This window comes from Gopherus flavomarginatus, chromosome 10 (assembly GCF_025201925.1).
Source record: "Gopherus flavomarginatus isolate rGopFla2 chromosome 10, rGopFla2.mat.asm, whole genome shotgun sequence".
Classification (NCBI taxonomy): domain Eukaryota; kingdom Metazoa; phylum Chordata; order Testudines; family Testudinidae; genus Gopherus; species Gopherus flavomarginatus.
The window spans coordinates 49,617,533-49,641,235 of NC_066626.1; the positions used below are offsets into that span (position 1 = coordinate 49,617,533).

Sequence of the window (23,703 nt, forward strand, 5' to 3'; positions counted from 1 at the left end):
TCCTCTGGTCAGGTGTTTCAGGTTCCCTGTGTTAACCCTTTACAGGTAAAAGAACATTAACCCTTAGCTATCTGTTTATGACAAGGGCCTAGCCTCCCAAATGAACTAACCTGCCCCTCCCCACAAGCCCTACCCCCATTATACCCCAGACACACCTCTGTAGACATGGCCGCTGGTCCCTATCCTCTCACCCCTCACTTAGTGCTGTGCTTCCTCATGCCTCTCGGTGCTGCCCTGATGGGGCTCAGCTGGGAATCCCTCACCTCTCCATAAGGCAGGAGGGGAGCTTCCTCATCCCTTGAAGGAGTGTGTGGGGGGAGTGTTGCTCTGGGGTCAGAGAGGAGGGGATGCAGAACTAACTGTGGAGCAAAGGACTAGGTGTTTCAGGAGTGCTCCTGGCCCTTTAAGAGTGGGCAGGACCTCTGTGTTCTCCATGTGTTTGAGGGAGAAGGAAGCCCCTTAGCACTTGAAGCTGTGAGATATTGAAAGGTAGCCAGGCTGGGAGGTTTCCCCATGGACCCGAAGAAGAGCCAAAATGGTACTAAGCTGTACCATACAGTAAAGAGACCTCCCTAGAAGTGGGGGAAATTTTTACAATGTAACCAGGACGGTAAAAGCCAAACTCAGGCAGGAGTCATGCAGCTGCCTGGCTCTCTGGCAAGCGGGGCCACCTTTGAACAGTGTTGAGCTGGCATGCAGTCAGGGACAAAAGCCTCATCTCATTGCAGTGTTTTCACCTGAGTCCGGGAGAAGTTTGGCAGGTTTATTTTGCTTTGTGAGAGTTTGTCCACATCTTAAAATCTCTAGGAGTGCTCACCCGTGCAAAGCAAATTTAGAACACACATGCGCACAAACACACACCCTGAACTGAAGCCACCAAGTCCTGACTTCTGGTTGAGGTACATATAAATTGAAAAACTACTCTTAGTGAACTGTTTACTTTTCATTTCAGCATTTGTAAGCATTTTGGCTCTTTCTCTTTCTCTGCAGATCTGTTTTAGAGCTAGATTATGTCTCTACCTGAGATCAGGGCAGACTGGAGAATGAATCATAACTCACTGAGTCACAGTTCTTCAACACCCTCCAGGCCTCCATTTCACTTTGCTCAGGGTGGGTGGGTGAGGAAATTACTTCTCTCTGTGTAATCGGCTAATTACAGTGACTAAGCAACAGGGGACAAAGCTCTTCCCATTTTGTCTGTTTCTCTCATGTGGGAGCACTGGGCAAGCAGCTCAATGTGCCTGCAGTCACAGTCTGAGCAGTGGGGTATTACTGCTCCTTGCTCCCTCTATAGTTAACTAAGGGCTGACAAGCTAGCCCTGAGTGTTTACAGCTGTTTCTTTGTATCTGGGACATTTTCTGTTGCAATGATATCATCCATCTCCAGCTGTGCTAATGAACAAAGGGAGCAAGAGGCAGCAAGCAACATTAACTGACATTAAAGCACATGAGTTCAGACTAGTTTTATTTATTTTGTAAAGTGCTCCATTTGGTGACATAATTAAATACTATACACACAAAAATTAAAAAAATTAAAAATCCCACCTGGCTGTGTATTATGAGTTTCCCTATTATATAAAATTGCCAGAGGCATTACGTCTTTGAACAGGCATTGAGGTACTACTGCCAACTGTATCTCCCCATACAGCCAGGAATGATGCTGTAGCGGACAGGCACATGACACTGTCTTCTACATCAAAATACTGTTGCTGTGGGTAGCTGTTTTATCTATATCTGACCATTCCATGTTTACAAGTATTCAAATCTCCATGGGGTTACTTGAATCAGCAGTAGTCCAGAAGGACTAGTGTAAGCTCTGAGGTTTTAGACCTTTTTTCAGAGAACCTTATTTGGATAGTTGATATGCAGCCTTTGAAGAATCTCTGTTATAGATGGTCTTTGGAACCAGGTGTTTCCAGTTGACAGGAATATCTTTCTAGGCAGTCACCCAATCCAGAGAAAATGAGTCTCCATGTCTGCTGTCCTACAGAAAGCCTTAAGCTTCTTGGCTTGACAGCTACATCTTATTTAGAATATCTTTATTAAGTGACCAAGCACTGCTGACTACTGGCAGGCAGAGTTTGCAACTCCACCCTCCCAATCACCATACTCTGCAAGTAGATTCTTGGGAATGAGTGACAGTCAGGTAGTAAATCTTTTAAGCGGTTTTTATTGGGAATTCCTTGGCTGGCAGATCTGTTCTGGAGGCCAGATGGGGAAAGGAAGAACTAACCATGTGACCCAAATGTAAAGCCACCTACCTCCAGCCCTGAGTGCACAGGGGTTCTAAATCATTACCATTCTGATTACACATTTTACATCCACTTTGCAGAGGTGTAAAAGAGTAAGCTGCAGGGCAATTGAGAAGCTGGCCCACTGTGTCCACTTGCCATACCATTCTCCAACAACAGGGGAGTATTTAAAACACACTCTGCCTGTAGACACCAAGCCCTTGAATTCCCCAACAATGACCATTCAAGAGAATTACTATAACTTTTCAGTTGTACTAAATCCCACATGGTGCATGGTTTTATGGGGATAGGGGTAGTAAGCAGTCCCAAGAATCAGAAGTTGTGTAGCATATGAAGTTGAGAGAGCATGTGCATGAACTTCTTCTCTTCTTAGTGGGTAGCTCTCCAATTCCCAGTTATTGAGACGAGTTTTTCCTTGCCTTCAGGCATCTGTGTGTCCTACTGACCTTTTTCCTGGGTAGCTCAGTCTTCTGTGAAGCCAGCATCCCCCTCTCTTTCAGAACTTGCCTAGTTTGGAAAGAACCCATAGACATTTTGTCCGGGACTGGGCTCCTAAAGTGTAACTATCATATCTAATACATCATTTCCTAACTTACTAGCTACAGAGCTTGGCTTTTTTCAAAGGGAGAGTGTTTATTCAGATGAAGATGCATGAACTATTAGGCATTCTTTTGTTTGCAAACATTTTCTGTTTTAGAATCTTTACACAATCTTTATTTATGGCCCCCACACTTCCTTTTGGATTTGGCTCAATGAGTGAAACAAGATCTTGCTTGTCAGGAAAGATACACATTAGCTGTAGAGAGAGAATACTTTTTTGGTAACATGCCTTAGGACATATTTTAGTTTGGCTTCATATGTGCCTAAGATGCATCTTCCCTGGTTTTGTACCTTTTTCAAAGCTTTTTCACTACCAGACTTCTGCGTTTTTTCAGCAGACAGATAGCACAAAAAGACATTCTATCTTTGGGATACTATAAAGGCAGGAATAAGAAAAAGCCTGCACATACACTCTGCGACCACAGAAGTCTTATTCACAGGGTGGAATCTTTTGAAATGTCCCAGGTTCCATGATCACAAAGATTATATTTTTAGTGTTGCCAATCTTTTAAAGTGAGCCAAATTCTACTGTGTTGCATTGGTGTAACTGAGAGCAGAATTTGGCCTAATAAGAATATGCAAGGGGCCCAGAGCTGATAGAAATCAATATAATAGTGTTCTGAGTGCTGATGCTCCAAAGTGGCCATGAAAAAAAGGAAGATGGATGAAAGGGTAAACAGGGAGAGAAGGAACTGGTCCTGGAAACAGCAGATCTAGTCTAAGGGGCAAGTTTGCAGGTACCAACAGAAAAATGGGGTCATTATGATCAGTGAAAGATGTGCAGTGTTTGTGGAGGAGAAAAGGAAAAAATGGTTTTCAGGAAGTGGCCAGCTCATCCTTAAAAAGATATGTATATGTGTTTGAACGATCCAACCTTAGAAGACATGTTAAGTGTGCTTAGATTTCCAGAAAGGCTTAACAAGGTCCCTCACCAAAGGGATTTTTGGCAGTATTTCAGCGATTGAAGCCTCTGGATGACACTACTTGTCGCCTATTGACGTTGCCACTTGTCGGCAAAATTTCAGCAGATGCTCGGCCGTCGCCATGGTCCTCCGTGGCTCGTCGTCCGGCCCTGCCAGATGAAAAATGTTGGGGACCACGGTGGGCTAATTTATCTACAACTAATCAGGAAAGAGAGAGTTCATGGATAGCTCTCTGAAGACATCCATGCAGTGTGCAGCAGCAGTTAAAAAAGCAGGCAGGATGTTAGGAATCATTAAAAAAGGGATAGACAATAAGACAAAGAATATCTTATTGCCCTTATATAAATCCATGGTACACCCACATCTGGAATACTGCGTACAGATGTGGTCTCATCTCAAAAGAGAGATACTGGCATTAGAAAAGGTTCAGAGAAGGGCAACTAAAATGATTAGGGGTTTGGAATGGTCCTATATGAGGAGAGATTAAAGAGGCTAGGACTTTTCAGCTTAGAAAAGAGAAGACTAAGAGCATGGCTACACTTGTAGTTGTAGAGCACTGGGAGTTACCGCAGTAGGGAAAATGTTTTACACGCTCAGCTGGAAGCGTGCTGGAGTGGCCACATTAGCAGCTCTTGCAATGCCACAAAGAGCAGTGCATTGTGATAGTTATCCCAGCATGCATGTGGTTGCAATATGCTTTTCAAATGGGGGGGAGTGGGGTGGAGTGTGTTGTGTGTATGTGGAGGGAGAGAGAATGGGTTTTGGGGGGTGGGTTGAGAGCATGCCAGCTTGCTGTCTAGTAAGTTCAGACAGCAGCAGACCTCCCCCCCACCCTGCCTCTCTCTCTGACTCACTCACTCAAAGCAAGCAGCATTCCTCAGTAATGGTTCCTTTGTCCCGGACCAGACCGGCAGATTAGCAGCCAGCTGTCAGAAACGGAGCTTTGAAAGGGCATATGCGCATTCCTCCAGCGTTCCTACAGCGAGTTCAAAACAATGACAAGAGTGGCCACTTGATTTAAGGGGATTATGGGAAGTTTCCAAAGGCTTATCACAGCGCAGTGATGCAACACCTCATTCACAATGGCGCCACAGTGCTCCAGCAGGGGTGCATCAAACATTATTCCACTCGCCGAGATGGAGTACCAGCAGCGCTGTAGCCACAGAGTCAAAGCGCTCTATCTGCCTTGCCAGTGTGGAGGGGTAGTGCGCTAGTGTGTCCGGGACTCCTTTATTGCACTGTAACTCACAAGTATAGCCAGGCCCAAAGAGGGGATATGATAGAGGTATATAAAATCAGGAGTGGTGTGGAGAAAGTGAATAAGGAAAAGTTATTTACTTGTTCCCATAATATGAGACCTAGGGGCCACCAAATGAAATTAATGGGCAGCAGGTTTAAAACAAATAAAAGGAAGTTCTTCTTCACACAGCACGCAGTCAACTTGTGGAACTCCTTACCTGAGGAGGTTGTGAAGGCTAGGACTATAACAGGGTTTAAAAGAGAACTAGATAAATTCATGGAGGTTAAGTCCATTAATGGCTATTAGCCAGGATGAGTAAAAAAAATGGTGTCCCTAGCCTCTTTGTCAGAGGGTGGAGATGGATGGCAGGAGAGATATCACTTGATCATTACCTGTTAGGTTCACTCCCTCTGGGGCACCTAGTATTGGCCACTGTTGATAGACAGGATACTGGGCTGGATGGACCTTTAGTCTGACCTAATATGGCCTTATGTTCTCAAGGTCAAAGGCAGTATGACTAGTGCATGTGAATTTTTATTTAGTTTGTAAGTATGCTGTAATTTTTAGTCTGTTTTGTTTTAAACATTATCCATCCAAGGGACAAAAACAATAGTATATTTGTTCACATAAATTATTTGGTGGATACTTATGAACAGCAAATACATTAGCTGGAATTGGAATCACTTTGTGAAGCATAGAAAGGGCAAATTTTAGTTAAAATAAATCACCAAGACTTGTGAGATCTAATGTCAGGGATAACTTTGGGTCCCTGTAACTCCTAGTGTAATGAACTGGCTCAGACATGCTGAAATGATCAAGGAGGAATGACATGTATTTGTCAGTTTTATATTTTGGTACACAGGTTATTATTAACATTACTTATAATTTATACAGTAGTGTCTAATGTTTGACATGTGCTGTTACATAACAAATTTGTTATGAAGAGAGAGTCCCTGTCCCAAACAACTTATATGCTCAAAAGGATAAAAGGTGGGGGGAAATAAAACAACAGATAAACATGGGGTTTTGTTATTTTAAAATTTCCTTTCATAATAATAGTATGAACTTATATTTAACCTTTCCTCCAATGAGTTAAATGTGTCTTAAAAACCACCTCTCAACATCTTAAAGATTGTGACTTTCCCAAGACTATACCGTGAGTCAGTGGCAGAGTTGGGAATTGAAGTCTGGTGTTGAAGCCACCATTCCCCTTCTCTAACCATACTTTTTCCTTTCATCTTGTACTCATTACTGTTGCTTCACTGTTGTGAAGGTTCGGTGAGGTTTTTTTTGTTCCCCGTATGCTTTGAAATGCAATGAAAACCTCTTTCTAGTCATGATTACCTGAATGTATTAATAGCTGCAGGGGAAATTACCTTGAATTCCATCACAGAAGACAATGAATGTTTTTGACAGTGTAGTATGACTCTATTGGGGTAGTAACATGCAGATGACCACACCTGTACAATAGTAATGGCATTTCACAATAATGTAGGTTTGATTTATTTCTTTTTCACTTTATAATGCTAATAAAATACGTGTATATATAAACTCTACACGGTAAAACAAAAGACATTTTGTATTCCTAAAACGGCTTTCTATTATAGTGTTATAATAAGTTATGGTGATTTTTCTTTTCACAGTTGGTTTTAGAAGATTCATTCCACAACATGAAACCTGAAAAAATGGGATTTATACATCTCTCCAGGTATATTCACCTCACTATTTGTATGACTTGCCAGCATATTGAACTCAGTCAGAAAACAGTCAAAGGAATACCAGTACTTTAGAGTTACTGTATGCTTGATAAAAATCTCCTGGACAGATTTCTCTAGGACCCAGAGAGACTGCGAGTGTTGACCAAAAAAAAAAAAAAAAAAAAGAATCAGTACCTGAATGAATTCCCCCACCTTCTTATGATTGTGTACCTGTTTTCCTTATAAGGAAAATAAGGAAGTAAGATAAAGAGCAGTGTTAAGTTCCATAACCATGTTGAAGTTGCTTTTATGCACAGCCTGTCGTCTTTACCTATTCAGGTAGCTTTTGTTTTCTTTGTATTAATGTTCTGTCCTGGTATTTTGGAAGTTTCTCTTCAGACCAGTGTAAGTATCATCTTAGAATACATACTTCAGGAATCTATGACTTTTACAACATTCCACATTAATCATTTTACCCTGAAGGTAATTATTCTTTTATACTTTTAATTCACACAGCCAGAACTGAAAACGAATGGGGATTGTATTGCTTTTCCTGTTCTTTCTATTTCTGCTAAGAAATAACAATGTACAAGGTAAGGCGTACAGTTAGTGAACTCTGCTTCTTTAAAAGCATATTTTACATTGTTTTTTGTTTAACAACTTTTATTAACTAGCTTCTCATATTGTCTGTTCAATCATTCCTTTCCACTTAATGAATGTTTTTGACAGTGTAGTATGACTTCATAGCCAATAAATGTATTTAGAGTACATCTGTTCATAATATAGAACTACCTGCACCAAACACACAGGCTTTTGAGCCATTTTAATTAAACAAATCAGTTTGATCCATCATGAAATTTCACACTACATCTGTGACTCTGGTGGTGTATCTGTGGAACCTGGCATAATTTTAACTTCCAGAGCAAATACATTGGAAAGCAGAATGAAACAACTGTAATGTGTACAATGTTCACAGATCTATTTTGTTAAAAATTCTAGTTATGATTAAACAAACTTAACAATTATGAAATGCATTTCAGAAAACAAATAATAGTATGCATATTGTTCATAGATGAGTGACCTTCAGGTGCTCACATTTTTATTAATTACCAGTAATAGTGTAATTATTGATCAAGTTAAATACTAAATTAATATAAATATTTTAATGATGGAATTTTTGCAATAATATTAAGTATGTCCTAATGTGTCATTATTTTTTATCTCCAATATTTTTAACAAAATGGGACTTTTTATAAAAAGAATAATTAAACCCATTATTAATCTCTTTCCTTCCTGGGTTTAAATATAGGAAATTGTTCTCCAGGGAGTGCAGTGACTTGTGAAGATTGTTTGCTTTCTGGACCACAGTGTGCTTGGTGTTCTCAAGAGGTAAAGTAAATGATTTTAAAAATTTCAAAGCCATACAATCTAAGTGTTTGCAGTGGCTATGAGTGATGGAATTATTGAATTAATCGGGTCAGCCGGTGCTTTTGTAATGCATGAAGAATTTAGAGGGGAAAAATTGCCTGTGTAATTTTATCTGGAAATCAAAAGTGGTACATCTGGAAATTATGCTTTATTGTTCTCTATTTCTTTAAAAAAAAAAAAGATCCCCAGCTTTTAGCACTTTTGTTTCTACCTATCAGAGGAGCTGCCCTCATCATTTTGGAAGTGAATATGGTGGGATTGTACAGCTCCTGTGATACTGGATAGAGTGCCCAAGATACAGAGGTCTTATGGCTAACGTATGGGGCTGGGAAACAGATACGGATTTGGTTCCCAGATATGTCACTGACTTCCTGTGTGACCCCAGGCAAGTCATTTAACTTATCTGTGGCTCAGTTCTTAATGTGTAAAATAGGAATAGGAATTCGTCCTGGCCTCACAGCAGGTGTTCTGAGCCTCAGTTTGTTAGTGTTTGTGAAGCAGTTGGCTTCTGCGATTAAATCTCAATAGACATGGCTGTAAATAAATAAAATAAGCAGGGTTCAAATGAGAGCCACACATCCCTCTCCCTTCTAAAGCAGAAGGTGAACGATTAGGTGCTCAGCACTTTTGAAAAGATGGCTGCTTATTCAGGAGCCTAGATATGATTTTTAGAAGCCTAACTTTAGATTTTGGAAATCTTGGCTCTTATAAATACAGATAGACAAACACAGGGTTTTGTGAATCTGTTTCAGCCAACAGCTAGCCAGTCAATTGCTGGTTAGTTTTTGAATTATTGATCAGATAGGTATGTACTGCAAAATTTCTTAAAATAATGTCTTAGTCAAGTGGATTGTGTTTGATACTTTTGTCCTGCTGAGCACCCGTCATAGCCATGGATTTCAGTGGCAAGTGAAGGTGCTAAGCATTTCAAAGGATCAGATCCAAAGCACGTAATAAATATGTAAACACAATACACAGATCAGATATGAAAGAGAAACAGAATGTGTGTTAAAATACCTTATTGTGGTGGTTTACTGTTCCTACCTCTACAGCTCTCCTCTAAGGGACTCTTTAAATAATGTATAAACACTTTCCTTAGGTGGTTTTAGTTGAACAGTAGAAATAGCATCTTGGATGAAACTGACATACCATTCTTTTTTTAATCCAGTTTTTACTAAAAGCAATTTAGCAATTTGAAAGATAACACTAGGAAGTTCCCCCCCACCCGCACCCCGCAAAAAAGTGGCTTTTCTATGCTTTTTTAAAAACCAGTTCCTGTACAACTCAAAATGCAGGATTTCATAGTATGAAATTTTCCATGCTATTAGGTACATAATTAGGCCAATTGCCATTGGGTGTTTTCATAAAACACAAAAAGAAAACAACTAAGTTCTTGAGTTTGGAAGTACCATGTATAGATCATGTGCATTTATTGGAAATGTCAGTAGAATAAATATGATGTTTGCCCATGGATTTATTTGCTGCACTCAGGTGATGTGGGGCAGGCAAAAAATCTGTGTATTTAAGAACTGTATATTTATTTTAATGTCAGGCTAGACTCAATAAAAGCAGCCATCATAGTCTATTGGATAAAAATACACATTCTAACTAGCCCTGAACCATGTGTTTACCTGATAATGCATGTTTTGAGAAACCAGAAAATTCAGTGTTAGCTACTGCAGATGGTATGCTTTGCTTTCCAAAGGTTTCATAATAATAGGTGATTTTTACATACACTGGGTTTGATCCTGTAGTTAATGGGCGTTTTGTCTGAGTAGATATCAGAAGTGGCCCCAAGTACAGAAAGGCAATTTTTTCCCTCCTATGTTTCCACTGAAATCAATGAGACACACACATATCCATGAACAGAATTTGACTCCCAGTGGGAAGTGAAGAGCAGAGTCTTAGCATTAACTCTGAATTTCTGGGCTTTTGTGGATTTAAATTAATTTTGATGTAACTTTGACAGAGTGTTTCTCAGTGACAAAATTCAGGGGACATTTGCAGTTTAAGGGCAAACTTTAAATTCCTTATATAGGCACAAGAAAAGAGTATGGACCAGTGATACGAGCACAGGATTGGAAACCAGGAATTTCTAAATTTTAATCCCAGCTTTGACATGGAGTCTTTCTGTGGCCTTGGTCAAATCACTTAGCCTCTCTGCCAAAGTTTTCACACAGCAATGATGATACCTTACAACAATGTTGTGGAAATTAATGTGAGTATAGTGCTTTGAAGAGGAAGAGTAATATATAATCATAAAACTCCCATTCCAGTTGGTGAAAGTTTTGCTTGAAAGCTGGGGCCCGATCCAAAGACTATTGAAGTCAGTGGAAAGTCTCCTGTTGACTTCAATGGGCTTTAGATTGATCATGTCCTAAGTGCAGGAGAAGGCCAAACAGCACATCGGGCTGAATTCAAGGAAGTGAATACAAGTGCCATGTGTATCTCTGGGCTAAATTCATGGTCATGAAAATATGGTGTTAGTTAAACATCAAGGGTAAGATGGTCAGAAAATAATTTATTTTCCATTGTTCAATAATAAATTTAACTCTTCCATTCTTTCTGCTGATTGTTTCAGAATTATACAGACTCATCTGGAATTCACGGAAGGTGTGATGCTCCAGAAAATCTTTTGTCAAAAGGATGTCAGTTGAAATTTATTGAATTTCCCATTTCTAAAGTAGAAATTCACAAAAATAAGCCCCTTAGCATAGGAATCCAGAAGAATAACTCTGATGTCACACAGATTTCCCCTCAAAAGTTAACTTTTAGACTGCGACCAGGTAAGTTATTCAGTTCATAACTGTGATTCTTTCCTGCTGATGCTATCTTTCCAGGTTTCTCAGAATAAATGGTTAATGATCTAAAAAACAATGTATTTACTGTATTTAAATAAAATGTATTAACAAATTCAAAATTAAGCATTACTTGTAATCATATAAGACCTAGTGAATATTTATCATGAGTTACTCTGATGGATAGATCTAAAATAGATAAGATCTATTTAAATTCCCCCCAAAGTACTTTGCATTTATGTAAAAGGAGATTAATCCCCCTGCTCTATTTTCTTCATGGCCCGGGGGCAGCACAAAGGGAATGGAAATGTCACACATCGATGGGGCTGGGAATCCCCCCCATGGGTGTAGAGCTGGAAGAGCTAGTTCCTTACAGTTCTTCTTGTGCCCTTCATGCAGGAGGTGTATTGAGGGTGAAAATGAAGGGGCCATGGTCATAGCACAGTAGGCGAGCTATCCCATGGGATGTGGCCAGCTGGTATTGGTTAGAGAAGTCTGAAGGCCAGGGGTGCTGGAACAGTTTTTATAGTGGGTTTGCTAAGAGCCACTAAACCAAACTGTAAACCTTATATATAATGGAATCCACTTCAGGTTAGGGGCCACGACAGCAGCACCTCCAGGTCCCAGCAGCACCTATTCTGGAGGCTTCTCTATCCTGCACCCAGGCCATGGCAGAGATGAGGAGAGATTTGGGAAACTGCAACCATAGCCAGCTCCCCAGTGTCTTGCCTCTTCTTTGCTACCCTGAGAAAATCTCAGCTGCGGCAGAGAATCTGTCGTATAGTGTTTTTATCTGAGGATATCAACATGATTTGCAAGATCTCCTGAGGTCTATGGCGTTACTGTGGATTTACACCAATATAACATAGATCAGAATTTGTCCTAGGGAAAATGAGGTGCAGAGAGGTTTAAACAACACACAGTATGTTTGTATTAGAACCGGGAATAGAACCCAGGCGCACTTGTAATCCACTCTCCCAGTCCCATGCTCAGACCACTAACCTTTGCACTCTCTCCTACAAGTGCTAACTTCTGTTTCGTTATAGATTCATATCTGAAGGTTTTAAAGCTGCACTCTGCCATTTGTTTTTCCTAACACACTAGATCTACAGGAATCAAATAGTCCTAAACCTGAAGTTAGTACTTAACTTTTACTGTGCCAGTCACGTAATACCTACTTAAGGCCTTTCAGATTTTCTATTTGGAATTTTTACTGATAATTTTATACGTTTCTGTTAATTCCACCAATGGCACATACGGTACTATTAAGAATAAACAGACAGTCATTGTTATATTGACGGTAACATTGTCTAAAGTTAAATGTGTTAATTTATTCTCCATTTCCCCTATGGCTTTACTAGGAAATGAAGAAACAATAGAAATTAAAGTTCGCCAGACTGAAGATTATCCAGTTGATCTCTATTACCTCATGGACCTTTCTGCTTCCATGGATGATGATCTGAATACAATAAAGGAATTAGGCTCAACTCTTTCCAAAGAAATGTCAAAACTAACAAGCAACTTTAGACTGGGCTTTGGGTCTTTTGTTGAAAAACCAGTTTCACCATTCATCAAAACCACGGCTGAAGAAATAAACAACCCTTGCAGGTAGGCAAAGAAAGCAACTATGTATGTGTTATTATTTAATGATGGAACACTGGGGGCAAAATCCTGCTCACTGCCCTCACTGGAGCCTTTCCATCTGACTCACTTGCAGCTGAGCGAATGAAGCAAATGAGACTTGGCTCTTGGTTCATACTCTGGTCATTTTCTATACCCCATTGGGTTGTTGGGGGGGGGAGGGGGAGTTAAGGGGGCAAGAGGCTTGCCATTTTGCCTTCTGTTTAGATTTTCCTGCTAGTTACAGGTGTGTTTGACTGATTTGCACTTTGATACTCAAGTTATATATCTCTTGAATGTGCTTGAAATATATATTATTTATTTAAATCCTGGATTATTCATGTTACAGCTGTAAAGGCTCACCATACTTTTGAGTACTCAAAAGTACCAAACAACAATAGTTCAGTATATTTATTAATGTTCTTATTATTTATTTGTTTTAAAGAACCAGAAACAGTCCCCTGAGCCCCATGCTGCATGAGTCCTGCCCAGATCATAACTCTGGGGTGCTTGAGGAGAGTGGGGGCTGCATGCCTGATACTCTTCTCCTCCTCAGAACAAGTGGGGAGGCAAGGTGATGGTGGGAGTATAATGTGCCCTGTAAAGGGCTGGAACAGATTACAAGAGGAGCATAGGAGGAGTATGCCACTGCAGGGTATCAGTGGGGCACAATGCCTCCCAGGGCTATTCCTGGGGAAGTGCCATTTTCACACCACTCTTTAGCCACAGCGTATCTAAACGCACAGTTTCTCATTAAAATTAACTGAGTGTCATGTTATGTTTTAACCTTGAAGTTTTTTCACTTGGTCTGTTACCTGAACTATAAAGGTACTAATTTCAGCAGTCATATTAATAAAACAAGTGTGACAAAGTTCCTCCTCTACCTTGGTAGGTCCTGTGCTTACTGGCAGATTTGCTCACCTCAGTGATCTTCCCCACACTCTGGATCAACTCCTCCTGTGTCTGATCAGGAGTTGGGAGGTTTGGGGGGAATCCGGGTCCGCCCTCTACTCCGGGTTCCAGCTCAGGGCCCTGTGGATTGCAGCTGTCTATAGTGCCTCCTGTAACAGCTGCATGACAGCTACAACTCCCTGGGCTACTTCCCCATGGCCTCCTCCAAACACCTTCTTCATCCTCACCACAGGACTTTCCTCCTGGTGTCTGATAACACTTGTACTCCTTAGTCCTCCAGCAGTACACTCTCTCACTCTCAGCTCCTGGTGCCTCTTGCTCCCAGCTCCTCACACGCACTTCCTCTCCTCTGGCTCCTCTTTGCCTGACTGGAGTGAGCTCCTTTTTAAACCCAGGTGCCCTGATTAGCCTGCCTTGATTGACTTCAGGTGTGTTCTAATCAGCCTGTCTGCCTTAATTTGTTCTAGCAGATTTCTGATTACTCTAGTGCAGCCCCTGCTCTGGTCACTCAGGGAACAGAAAACTACTCATCCAGTGACTAGTATATTTGCCCTCTACCAGACTCCTGTACCGCACTGGCCTGGGTCTGTCACATAAGTTACACAGAAGAGATGTTCACCTGAAAACTAAGCTAGATAGAGTTACAAAGAAACTACCGTGTGTGCATTCTATCTCTGCTTTGGCTGTAAGATATAGACATAGATATATCATTTATTTTATAGAAGTGTTCCACGTGATTGCTTACCTACCTTTGGATACAAACATGTTTTGCCATTAACAAATGACGCTGAAAGATTCAATGAAATTGTGAAAGAACAGAAAATCTCAGCTAATATAGATACTCCAGAGGGAGGATTTGATGCAATTATGCAGGCAGCTGTTTGCAAGGTAATGAAACCTCTAGGTGTAATATTTATTACTCCACATTTTAATATTAATAGATTTTAATGGTATTTAAAAAAAAATAAGCAGCTCTTGTTTTCTCAGAATGTAGACTTTGATCCTGATCTGACTCCACTAAAATCAGTGGAAGGCCCCCCACTGATTTCAGTGGGTATTTGTTCAGACTGTAAAGGTATATTCAAATTATCTCTTTTTTCATTAGAAAAGTGTATATAATGAAGTTAAATACGCACATTGAAAAATGATTGTTTTGTAGTTTCCATCAATAAAAGCACTGATCATGTAATAATTGGGTGTCTATGGGAAATGAAAAGCAATAAAATTACCACATAATCATAATAGTTTCTTCAATTTTTTCTCTTTAAATATTTTAATGATTCACAATATTTTATATAGATGACAAGCAGCTATACACACTTCACTCAACACAACAATGAGAAGAGGAGATATGTTGGTCAGAGGCAATGGGGTGAACTCTGTTAAATAATTGTCATGGTGTCTTTTGATGTCTGCTTAAAGCAGAGAGGACATTACCTTTTAAAGATCTCTTTGAAAGACCTCTTCTTCTGTGTTCTACCCCATCATCCTGTATTATTTCTATCAATATAATCAAAGTCTATACTAAACCGTTACATTTTAATTACAGGAAAAGATTGGGTGGAGAAATGACTCTCTACATCTGCTGGTGTTTGTGAGTGATGCTGATTCCCATTTTGGGATGGACAGTAAACTGGCAGGGATTGTTATTCCAAATGATGGGCATTGTCACTTGGACCACAATAATGAATATTCCATGTCAACAGTTTTGGTAACGTGCTTTGTACAATTTTTCATTGTGGAATTTTAAAGTACAGGAAAGATGAATTGGAATATTAATGATAGTGTTCAGTGATATGCAGTAGGAGTTGGGAAATCCAGTCATTTGATGTCATCCATTTTAATTTTAATCACATATTTTCATAAAATCAAAACTAAGGACACAGCAATTTGACCTAAGTGATCTCAGAACATGTTATGATTAGAAAAAGTGATATCTCTTATTCCCAATAACTGCCACCATGGGTAACATGTGGAACAGAACCTATTGGCATCCTCTCCTTGAGAGAGGAGCAAAAATATGTTTTCATCACTTGTCTTAAAGGAAGTAAATTAAGGAGTGGTTCAGGAATGTGTAGGACATTGCTGAGGTCAGAAAAACATTTCAAACTAAGAGTCAAGTGCTCAGACTAATACTGTTATTAATAGTTCTATTATGGTAATATTTAAAGGCCCCTGTTAGGATGTGGGCCATATTGTGCTAGGTAAGTAGTGTCCTTGCCTCCAAGAGTTAGTTTTCTCACCTTCTTAGAGTCTAAATTCAGAGATTTAAGAGATTTAAATTAAGAGATTTAAAGAACATTCCAAAGGCCTGTGTTCCAGTGTGGACTAAAACCTCCTGACCCCAAGCACCAAAGCATGACATACAGGTGGAGCACTCAGTCTCTTCAGGGTAATGTGAGCACCAGAAGGAAAGGCTCTATGTGCACATACACACTTACTCTGTACACATGTAGTTGTAATTATATATTTATATTACACCGAGCATGGTATGAATGTATGTTCATTAAAGATAACATGCAATGTTTTTCATCACTATTTTTAAATCATTGGTCTTTTTGTAAAACAGGGATTGATTTGGCTCTCTATATTTGTTTTCAGGAGTATCCAACAATTGGCCAACTAACAGACAAGCTTGTGCAAAATAACGTTTTACTAATTTTTGCTGTAACAAAGGAACAAGTTTACTTCTATGAGGTGAGGTAACTAAAATGTGTAACTCTCCAGTGTTTTGCTTTAATGTTCCTTTTGATAATGTTTGTACATAAGCCCTTTCTTTTTCAGTTTAAACTGATTTTAACTGAAAATTTCCAGGGTTTTACAAAAAGTATTATTCAGTTTATTTCCAATTTTCACCCTATTTTTGTATCATTCAAATATGTAAAAAATAACTGTTTTTTTTTTCAGGAAAATACAATACAATACATTGCATGAGATATATATTAGTCTGTGTGTATATGCAAAGCTGCCTGTTGAAGTAAGGCTATGTATTAGTCTGGATTAGAAGATAGACACTATAAACAGGCATGCCTGCAAGCTCAGAACTGTGTGTGCATCTGAACACACTGATGAATCTCATGCCACCACGTCCACATTTCAAGCTGTTAGTAGATAATGCTTTAAAGATTTAACATGCTAAAATGGGAAGAAAATGAAAATCTGTATCAGAATACATTTCAGAACACATGGAACTATTCAAAAGTTTTAAGAAAACAAAAATAGGAGAAAAGGATGATGAGTATATGCACTGCAAATGGTGTGGCCCAATTATTAAATGTAAATGTTCATAGTCTAATAGTTCTAAGTCTACAACAGTAAACTTTTTATTCAAATGAAAAGTTTTATCTGGGGATTAGAGATATATACTGTTTTCTTAAACTCTGAGGTGGCATTGTGTTTTGAGTTCTATTTTAGTTCTGCAGCAAACCACATTGATGAACGGAATTCAAAGCATTAATCTACTGAATACTTTTTTCCTCTGTCTTTCCATCCACCAAAATAAACCCTGATATTTACCCAGAAAAGTTAATAATAGATTTTTGCACTGATATTTACCTGATTTTGTTGTTGTTGTTGTTTGTTTTTTGTCTGATAAATTCCCAATAAAAATTGAAAATGAAGGGCCCTATATAGTACCACTTGAGAAGACTAGCATTGAGGATTCAACCCTGCAAGGTGCATATATAATTAAAAATATAGCTAGAAAATTAGATACCTGATTTAGAACTTCTAAAAACTCAGTTACTTTGAAAGCACCTCATCATGTACTGATTTTATGGTTCTTTATGGAATTGTAAATTGGGTTTTATGTTGAATCACACTGTGAAATACCTACTTTTTAAATCATAATAGATAAGGATGTTCTACCCTGAAGCTTATCTAAACTGTTCAGCATAATCACTAGCATTAGACAGTTGTATCTTAAGATGCTGGGTACTAATGTTTGAGCCTGCTTTTTCTCCTGTGAGACAGGGATACCCCTTGAAACAAAATGTCCGCATGAACTTTTGTTCATCTCTCAATGTGTTTTTACGTGATCTGAGAGTTTTCTTCCTGCTCTTCAGTTTGAAACTTCTTTTCAGTGAGATAAGTTGGAAGGTAGCAGGAAATATAAAGTACAAAATGGCAAAATAGAAGGGAGAACTTCTCCCCTCCCCCTGACATCTAACTGCCTGTATGCACTGAAGGGAGAAAAGATACTTAGCATTGTTTGAAGTGAAGAATACAAGTCTCAGTTACATGAAGACTCTTTTGTTTAAAAAGTCATTGCATGGCAATGGGAGCAGAGACGGTGGAGAGGAGATTAGACATTTTATTGCAAATGGGACTGGGGCAAGGAGTGGAAAAGATACTTTGCACCACCATTGTGCATCTATTCAGGGTTTGGCCAGAGGCAGTTCCATCCCTCAGCGAAACTAAAGCAGCCATAACTTGTGTCAGCATGCACATTTTCCCCAGGTACTCCCAGTTTGTCCCCTAGACTCAGGGCCGGTGCTTCCATTTAGGCGACCACCTAGGATTTGGAAGGGTGGCAGACTGCTCCAGTGGACCTCCTGCAGGCGTCCCTGCGGACGGTCCGCTGGTCCCACGGCTCCGGTGGAGCATCCGCAGGCACGCCTAGGGCGAGCTGGCCCTGCGCCTAGGGCGCCAAAAACCCTGGTGCCGCTCCTGCCTAGACTGAATATACTTGGAGATTCTCCTATAGCTGGGGAATTTCCCAGTGACCAGTACCCAGCAGAACCAGTGTATGGAGTGATAGGACATCCCTGGAGTGGGCCCACAACACTTAAAGTTCCTGTTTAAAATGATGAGTAAAAATAAGTCAAAGATGAGTGAGAAAAAGCCTGTTTCCCATCTGCAGTAAAACCATAGAAAAGTAATCTGACAATTCTGTGCTTGATAAGCCCCTTCCCCTCCATTATGAGGTGTCTGTGTCATTGTGGAGCAGGTGGCAGGTGGAGCCGCACTTCAGGGAGGCTAGCACCCGGCCCACCCCTTCTGCCTGCCCCCTCTTCTGGAGTCCCGAGACCCTCTGCACCCTCCTCCCATGCTAGAGGAGGCCCGGGCCAGCCAGAGCCCCAAGCTCTTTCCCCCGTCCCCCACAACCTGCCTGGAGGAGCCCCGGGTCAGCCAGAGCCACTGCAGACCCTATGCTGCCCCCAAGGAAAATTCAAAAGTTCTTCTCTTCTTTTCTCTTCTGGAAGAGGAACCTGAGCTTTTGATAAGCACCATACAGGTTCCAGGGTGACTGAGGAGGCAGTATGCCTTACTCAACTTCCTGGGTTCATTAGTAATCTCTCTGGACTCCAGGGAGATTACTGATGATCCCAGGAAGCTGAGTAGCACATACCGCCTCCTCAGCTGCCCCGGCACCAGCATGGGGAATAGTAAAAAACAAAAGTTTCCCCTGTCAAACCTGCAACCAGGGTCCAGCAGCAGCGGCTACACTAGGGGAAGCCAAGCCTCCCCATGCCTATTATGCCCACCACCCATGATGTAGAGGGGACATGGTAAAAATCTTCTAAAACTTTAAATGGCTAAGGGGCCTGTTGAAAATTGTACCCATGGCCTTATAACACTGGATCTGGAGGATCTATAGAAAAGACCAGCTGTAGTCTCACCAATCCCAGATTACACATGAAGACCTGACCATCCTTGCAGTCCCTGGTTTCAGCCTCCCTGGCAACACGTCTCTCTGATGAGCCATGCTATTTTTGGCCTTTTTCCCTGTGTTCTCCAGCCAACTCTCCCTGAGCTGGGGTAGAAGTGAAGTCACAGCGCAGGTAGGTTAAGGAGAGAGTTGGAAGTGTAATGTCTTTGGGGATTTTTACAGGGAGCAATTCCCACACATAAGGGGCCTTTTCCTCTCTTCTCTTTCACTCTGAGCTGCGCAATGGATAGGCACAATGCTCCCATTAAGAGAACTGCCAGTATCCATCTTACTTTATTATGTATATTTTTGCCAAGTCAAGCTGTTGTGAAGAAATCTGTAGTGTCTAAAAATAACTCCTAGACCAGAATTCAGTGTTTGCAGTCTTATAATCTTGATTTATATTGTCATATTACATTTTCTTTATAGTCATGAGTATGGGCGAATCGGACTTCTAGGTTAATATTCTGAGTTTGATTGACACAGGTGGGGAATATGACAATACCGTCCCATAGTTTTAGATATGTCCTTTGATGTTTGTGAAAGACAGCCATAAAAGTCTGATTTTTTTAATTATTATTATTATTTTATATTTGCTTTGACTAACTGTTCATCTAACCCGCAGGTTAGTGAGGCTGTGCACAAGGAACAATAACAGGAGATACTCAGTTAAGTGACAGAGTGTCACATGCAAAAGATGAAAGCAGTAGATAGAATATGTTTAAAAGAATTGCTATATTCTATACAAGACAGAAAATGATGGCACTTTATTTTTCTGACAAAGAAAGTAGAGAACAAAAAGTAATAGATTGATTAACAATGGCTCACATTTTTGTTAGTTGTAAATCTTAGTATACAGTTCCCAGTGAACAAAGCATGCCACTTGATAACTTTGATACTGGTATAAAACTGACACAGAGATACTGAAACATAAAACCTTTGATAAGAATGGTGTTGGCTAGCGCAGACCGTGACCACTGGAAAATTCCAAAGGAAACCTTCATGCACTCAGTGAGGGATGGATCTTTTCAGTGCAATAAGACAATAGATTAAGAGGAGCTGCATAACTCCAAGTTTAGGCTCAGGACTTAATCCAGCACCCATTAAAGTCAGTGGAAAGATTGCATTGGCCATAGGATCAGATCCCCAGCCAGCAAACCTTAGGTGATAGAATTTTAATACCTGCTCTGTGGATGCCATAAATATTTAGCTAGTTACTCCCTTTGCTTATGTAACTATATGTTGCAGTGTGATTATACTTGAGTGACATCTACTAGTTCCTTATCTGTTGAACTCGGCGTGCACTATTTTCCCCTGAGCATGGAGATTGGACTCACCTTAAAAACTTCTATTTTGATTTTAATTTTTTTTTTTGCTTTAAATATCTTTTTCTGCAGCCACAACCTGGGGCTTACTCCTCATGTGCACCAGAGCAGTCCTTAGTGGGTTAGTGCACAAAAGCAATGGGAGCAAAACTAGCTTCCGCTTTCCCCCTTAACCCTGGGTGTAGTCAGAGGCCAGTTCAGCAGGCAGCATACCTGAGCTAGCTTTAACCTAGCTATCTCACACAGGTGTCTGCGTGGGCTAGCCACCCAGGGTCAGGGTTCCAGACAGGCTTGAGAAGTGTGCACTGAAACCCATGCTGCTGCAGCCTCGCTCCAATACCCAAACTAGCTAGATTAAAGCTAGCATAGGTGTGTCTATGTGAGCTGCAGTCATACCCTGTGATTGCAGCGTAGACACACACCCTTACAGGTATTATAGGGAAAGAATAGCAAAGTTTAGATAGTTGAGACGTGAGGACCTAGAGAGACGTCTGAATCAAAGATGACACCCAGGACAGACAGGATGGCAGTGTCACCCAGAGTGACCAAGAAAGGATGCAAGCAAGAGGGATTGAGGTGAACGTTTAAAGCCCTGTTTTAACCATGTTGAACTTGAGCTAATGGCTGGACATTCAGGAGGGGGTTGTCAGAGAGACAGGCCAAGATTTTAGTTTGGATAGAAGGAGAGAAGTCTGGAGTGGAGAGAGAAAGAGAGAGATCTGTGAGTCCTCAGCATAGAGATGGTAGTTGAACTTGTGTTTGCACTTGGGATTACCCAGAGATGAGATATAGAAGTAGAAAATAAGGGGACCAAGGACAGAGCCCTGTGAAATCCCCACAGAAACCTGGTATGTATGGGGGGGAAATAAGGAAGATCCTCCAAAGGATATGATGAAGGAGCAATTAGAAGGATCCTAGGGGAATAAGAAGAGGGCAGAGTGCTAGGAGACAAGGAGGGACAATGACTTGCTTAAGGACTTGATCCTGGTTCACTGAAGTCCATTGGAATTTTATCGTTGCCTTTACTGGGAGCAGGATCAAGCTGCAAGGGTGCATTTTGGCTCCAATTCAGGAAAGCACTTAAGCATGTTCTTAACTTTAAGCAAGTGCTTATGTCCCATTGAGTCAATGAGACTTTAAAATGCATAATCTCTTAGTCTTTGCGCGGGTGATGTATTTTCTATTATTGACCAAGGGTGAACTGAAATCCAAGAGTCAAAAAACTAACCATGATTTTTTTCATGAGATCATTTTTTATATAAGTTGTGCAAGGTAATCGTATGTGTTGGGAAATGTATGCGTTCCATTGTTGCATGGAAGGAGCAGGAGGTGGGGGGAGAAAACTAAAGAAGGAATATAAACTATTTTGAGGAAAATGGATGATTTTGGTTCCAGAAACAAGAGTAGGCTAAGGAATGGAAGCTTATTGTGCTTATACAGTCAGAGCTAAGGGTTTCTCATTGAACAAAGAGCTCATTATTTAATAAAATACAATAGCAGATGCAGCTGAACCCAAATCATCACTCAGTATATGCAGATGTACTCATTCATAACACCAAAGCTACCTGTGTGCACTGCTCTGGGCCACTTTATGTAATGACAAAACTTAACTCCGCCTGTGAAAGATCAGTTTTCGGCACATGTGGAAATAGTATCAGCTAATCAGTGCTGCCAAGAAACAGGGCACTTTTGACTTTAGTTGGGAGCCTAGTTATAGTCTATGAAGGACCCCTATGCTCAAAGGTTCATGTCTTTAGTCAAACATTTTGGTGGCACCTTTACAGACGGTGCCTTACTCAGGCAAAACTTCAGTTGAAACCACTATAATTGAGCCTAATGGAGTTTTCCCTAAATTACATTAGGTTTGCAGGATCAGGCCCAGAAACTTGAAACTGTATTTTATTGGACCAGAAAATATAATTGATCTTGACAGATGATAATTTAGTTTCTAAGGAGGGCAAACACTATACTAGAATTTCTCCAGAAGCTCCTTAAATAGTTTGGATAGATGGCATTAGTCTAAAATAAATGTAGTAGTCAAATAATCAAATGTACCGTTATATTTCTAGCTATTTATAATCCTCCTTTAGTTTAGCATGGCATATGTCAATCATTTATTCATTTAATATTCCTAATCCCCCTCAGATCCAATTTAGGCTCAGACCTACCTCCCACATAGGTGTGTATATTGTTATTGACTGCACCACTACTAAAGGTGGGGCAAAAGTTGTCTGGACTTACCCAAAGAAGGCATCTCTGCTTTGTGGTTGGTTGGGGCCGGAGGGGGAAGGGAGGAAGATCAGAAACTGCTGCAAAATGCGCTTTGCAGCGGTGACTCACTCTCCCCATTCCTCCAGGAATGTGCATAAAGTTACGAAACCTGGGAGGGACAAGTCTCTATGTCCAAGCAGCAAGGAAGCCAACACCCACCCTCCCTCCCCTAGTGGAGGCAACTGGCAGGCTGGGTTAGGCCTTGCTGTGGGCATTAAGCTAGTCGCCCCTTTTAATGTTGGGCTGGGAAGGAATTTTTCTCGCACCACCAGAACTGGCTTTGGTGGAGTGTGGTTTTTTTTGCCTTCCTCACAGCAGGTGTGAGGATGGACCTTTTCTGGTCAGTAGAAAAGGTGGTAGGCCATATGTCGCAACTTATTTTGTAATATTGGGTAGATGTTCAGTGCAGGTACTCCATAGGGAGGACAGCTAGTGACCAGATAAATGGCCTGATAAAGGACTTAAAAGGAGGTCCTGGATAAAAGGACAGAACGGGGAAGGGGTTCGGGGACTCCTATGACTGGCACGGCAGGGAACCAACCCCCTCCATTCTCGTAGCCCTCCTAAACCCTCTCACGAGGCTGGTGGATGGTAAGGTCCAAGCCATGGGTTGGCTGGGGGGAACCTGGATGGAAACAAAGCGGGGCTGGTGAAAGCCCTGGAAAACTGAGTTGATTAAGCATGGATTAAACAAAGTCAGGCTGGTGAAAGCCCCAGAGAATTGATTTAAATAAGCATGGATTTGCCTACACTGTACACTTTATCTGCCGGGTAGTCCCAGACATGTATATATTAAAGTTGCTGCCTGATTAAAACCCATAACAAGTCTCCTGTCCTTCTTGCGGTATACCCAGGCAACTAATACATGTATTTTATGTCACCAAACATCAAACTGTTCCCCTAATTTTAAAATAGCAGTTGTCACGTTGCATGGGAGAATCAAAATTAAAACAGCAAAGTATTGCATGAGCACAGATGCTTTTAAGG

The 23,703-nt window shown here is 40.7% G+C and overlaps 1 protein-coding gene across 2 annotated transcripts in view; it reads left to right on the top strand.

The window, feature by feature from the left end:
* Nucleotides 1-6,987: 6,987 nt before the first annotated feature.
* The window catches only part of ITGB6 (integrin subunit beta 6), a 48,351-nt gene continuing 31,635 nt past the window's right edge, over nucleotides 6,988-23,703 (top strand). For both annotated transcript variants that reach the window (XM_050969223.1, XM_050969222.1), the window contains exons 1-8: nucleotides 6,988-7,117; nucleotides 7,229-7,305; nucleotides 8,022-8,101; nucleotides 10,722-10,926; nucleotides 12,300-12,546; nucleotides 14,193-14,358; nucleotides 15,020-15,181; nucleotides 16,072-16,167. In XM_050969223.1, coding sequence (XP_050825180.1) covers nucleotides 7,245-7,305; nucleotides 8,022-8,101; nucleotides 10,722-10,926; nucleotides 12,300-12,546; nucleotides 14,193-14,358; nucleotides 15,020-15,181; nucleotides 16,072-16,167 — 1,017 coding nt within the window. In that variant the 5' untranslated portion in view covers nucleotides 6,988-7,117; nucleotides 7,229-7,244. The remainder of the gene's footprint in view (nucleotides 7,118-7,228; nucleotides 7,306-8,021; nucleotides 8,102-10,721; nucleotides 10,927-12,299; nucleotides 12,547-14,192; nucleotides 14,359-15,019; nucleotides 15,182-16,071; nucleotides 16,168-23,703) is intronic.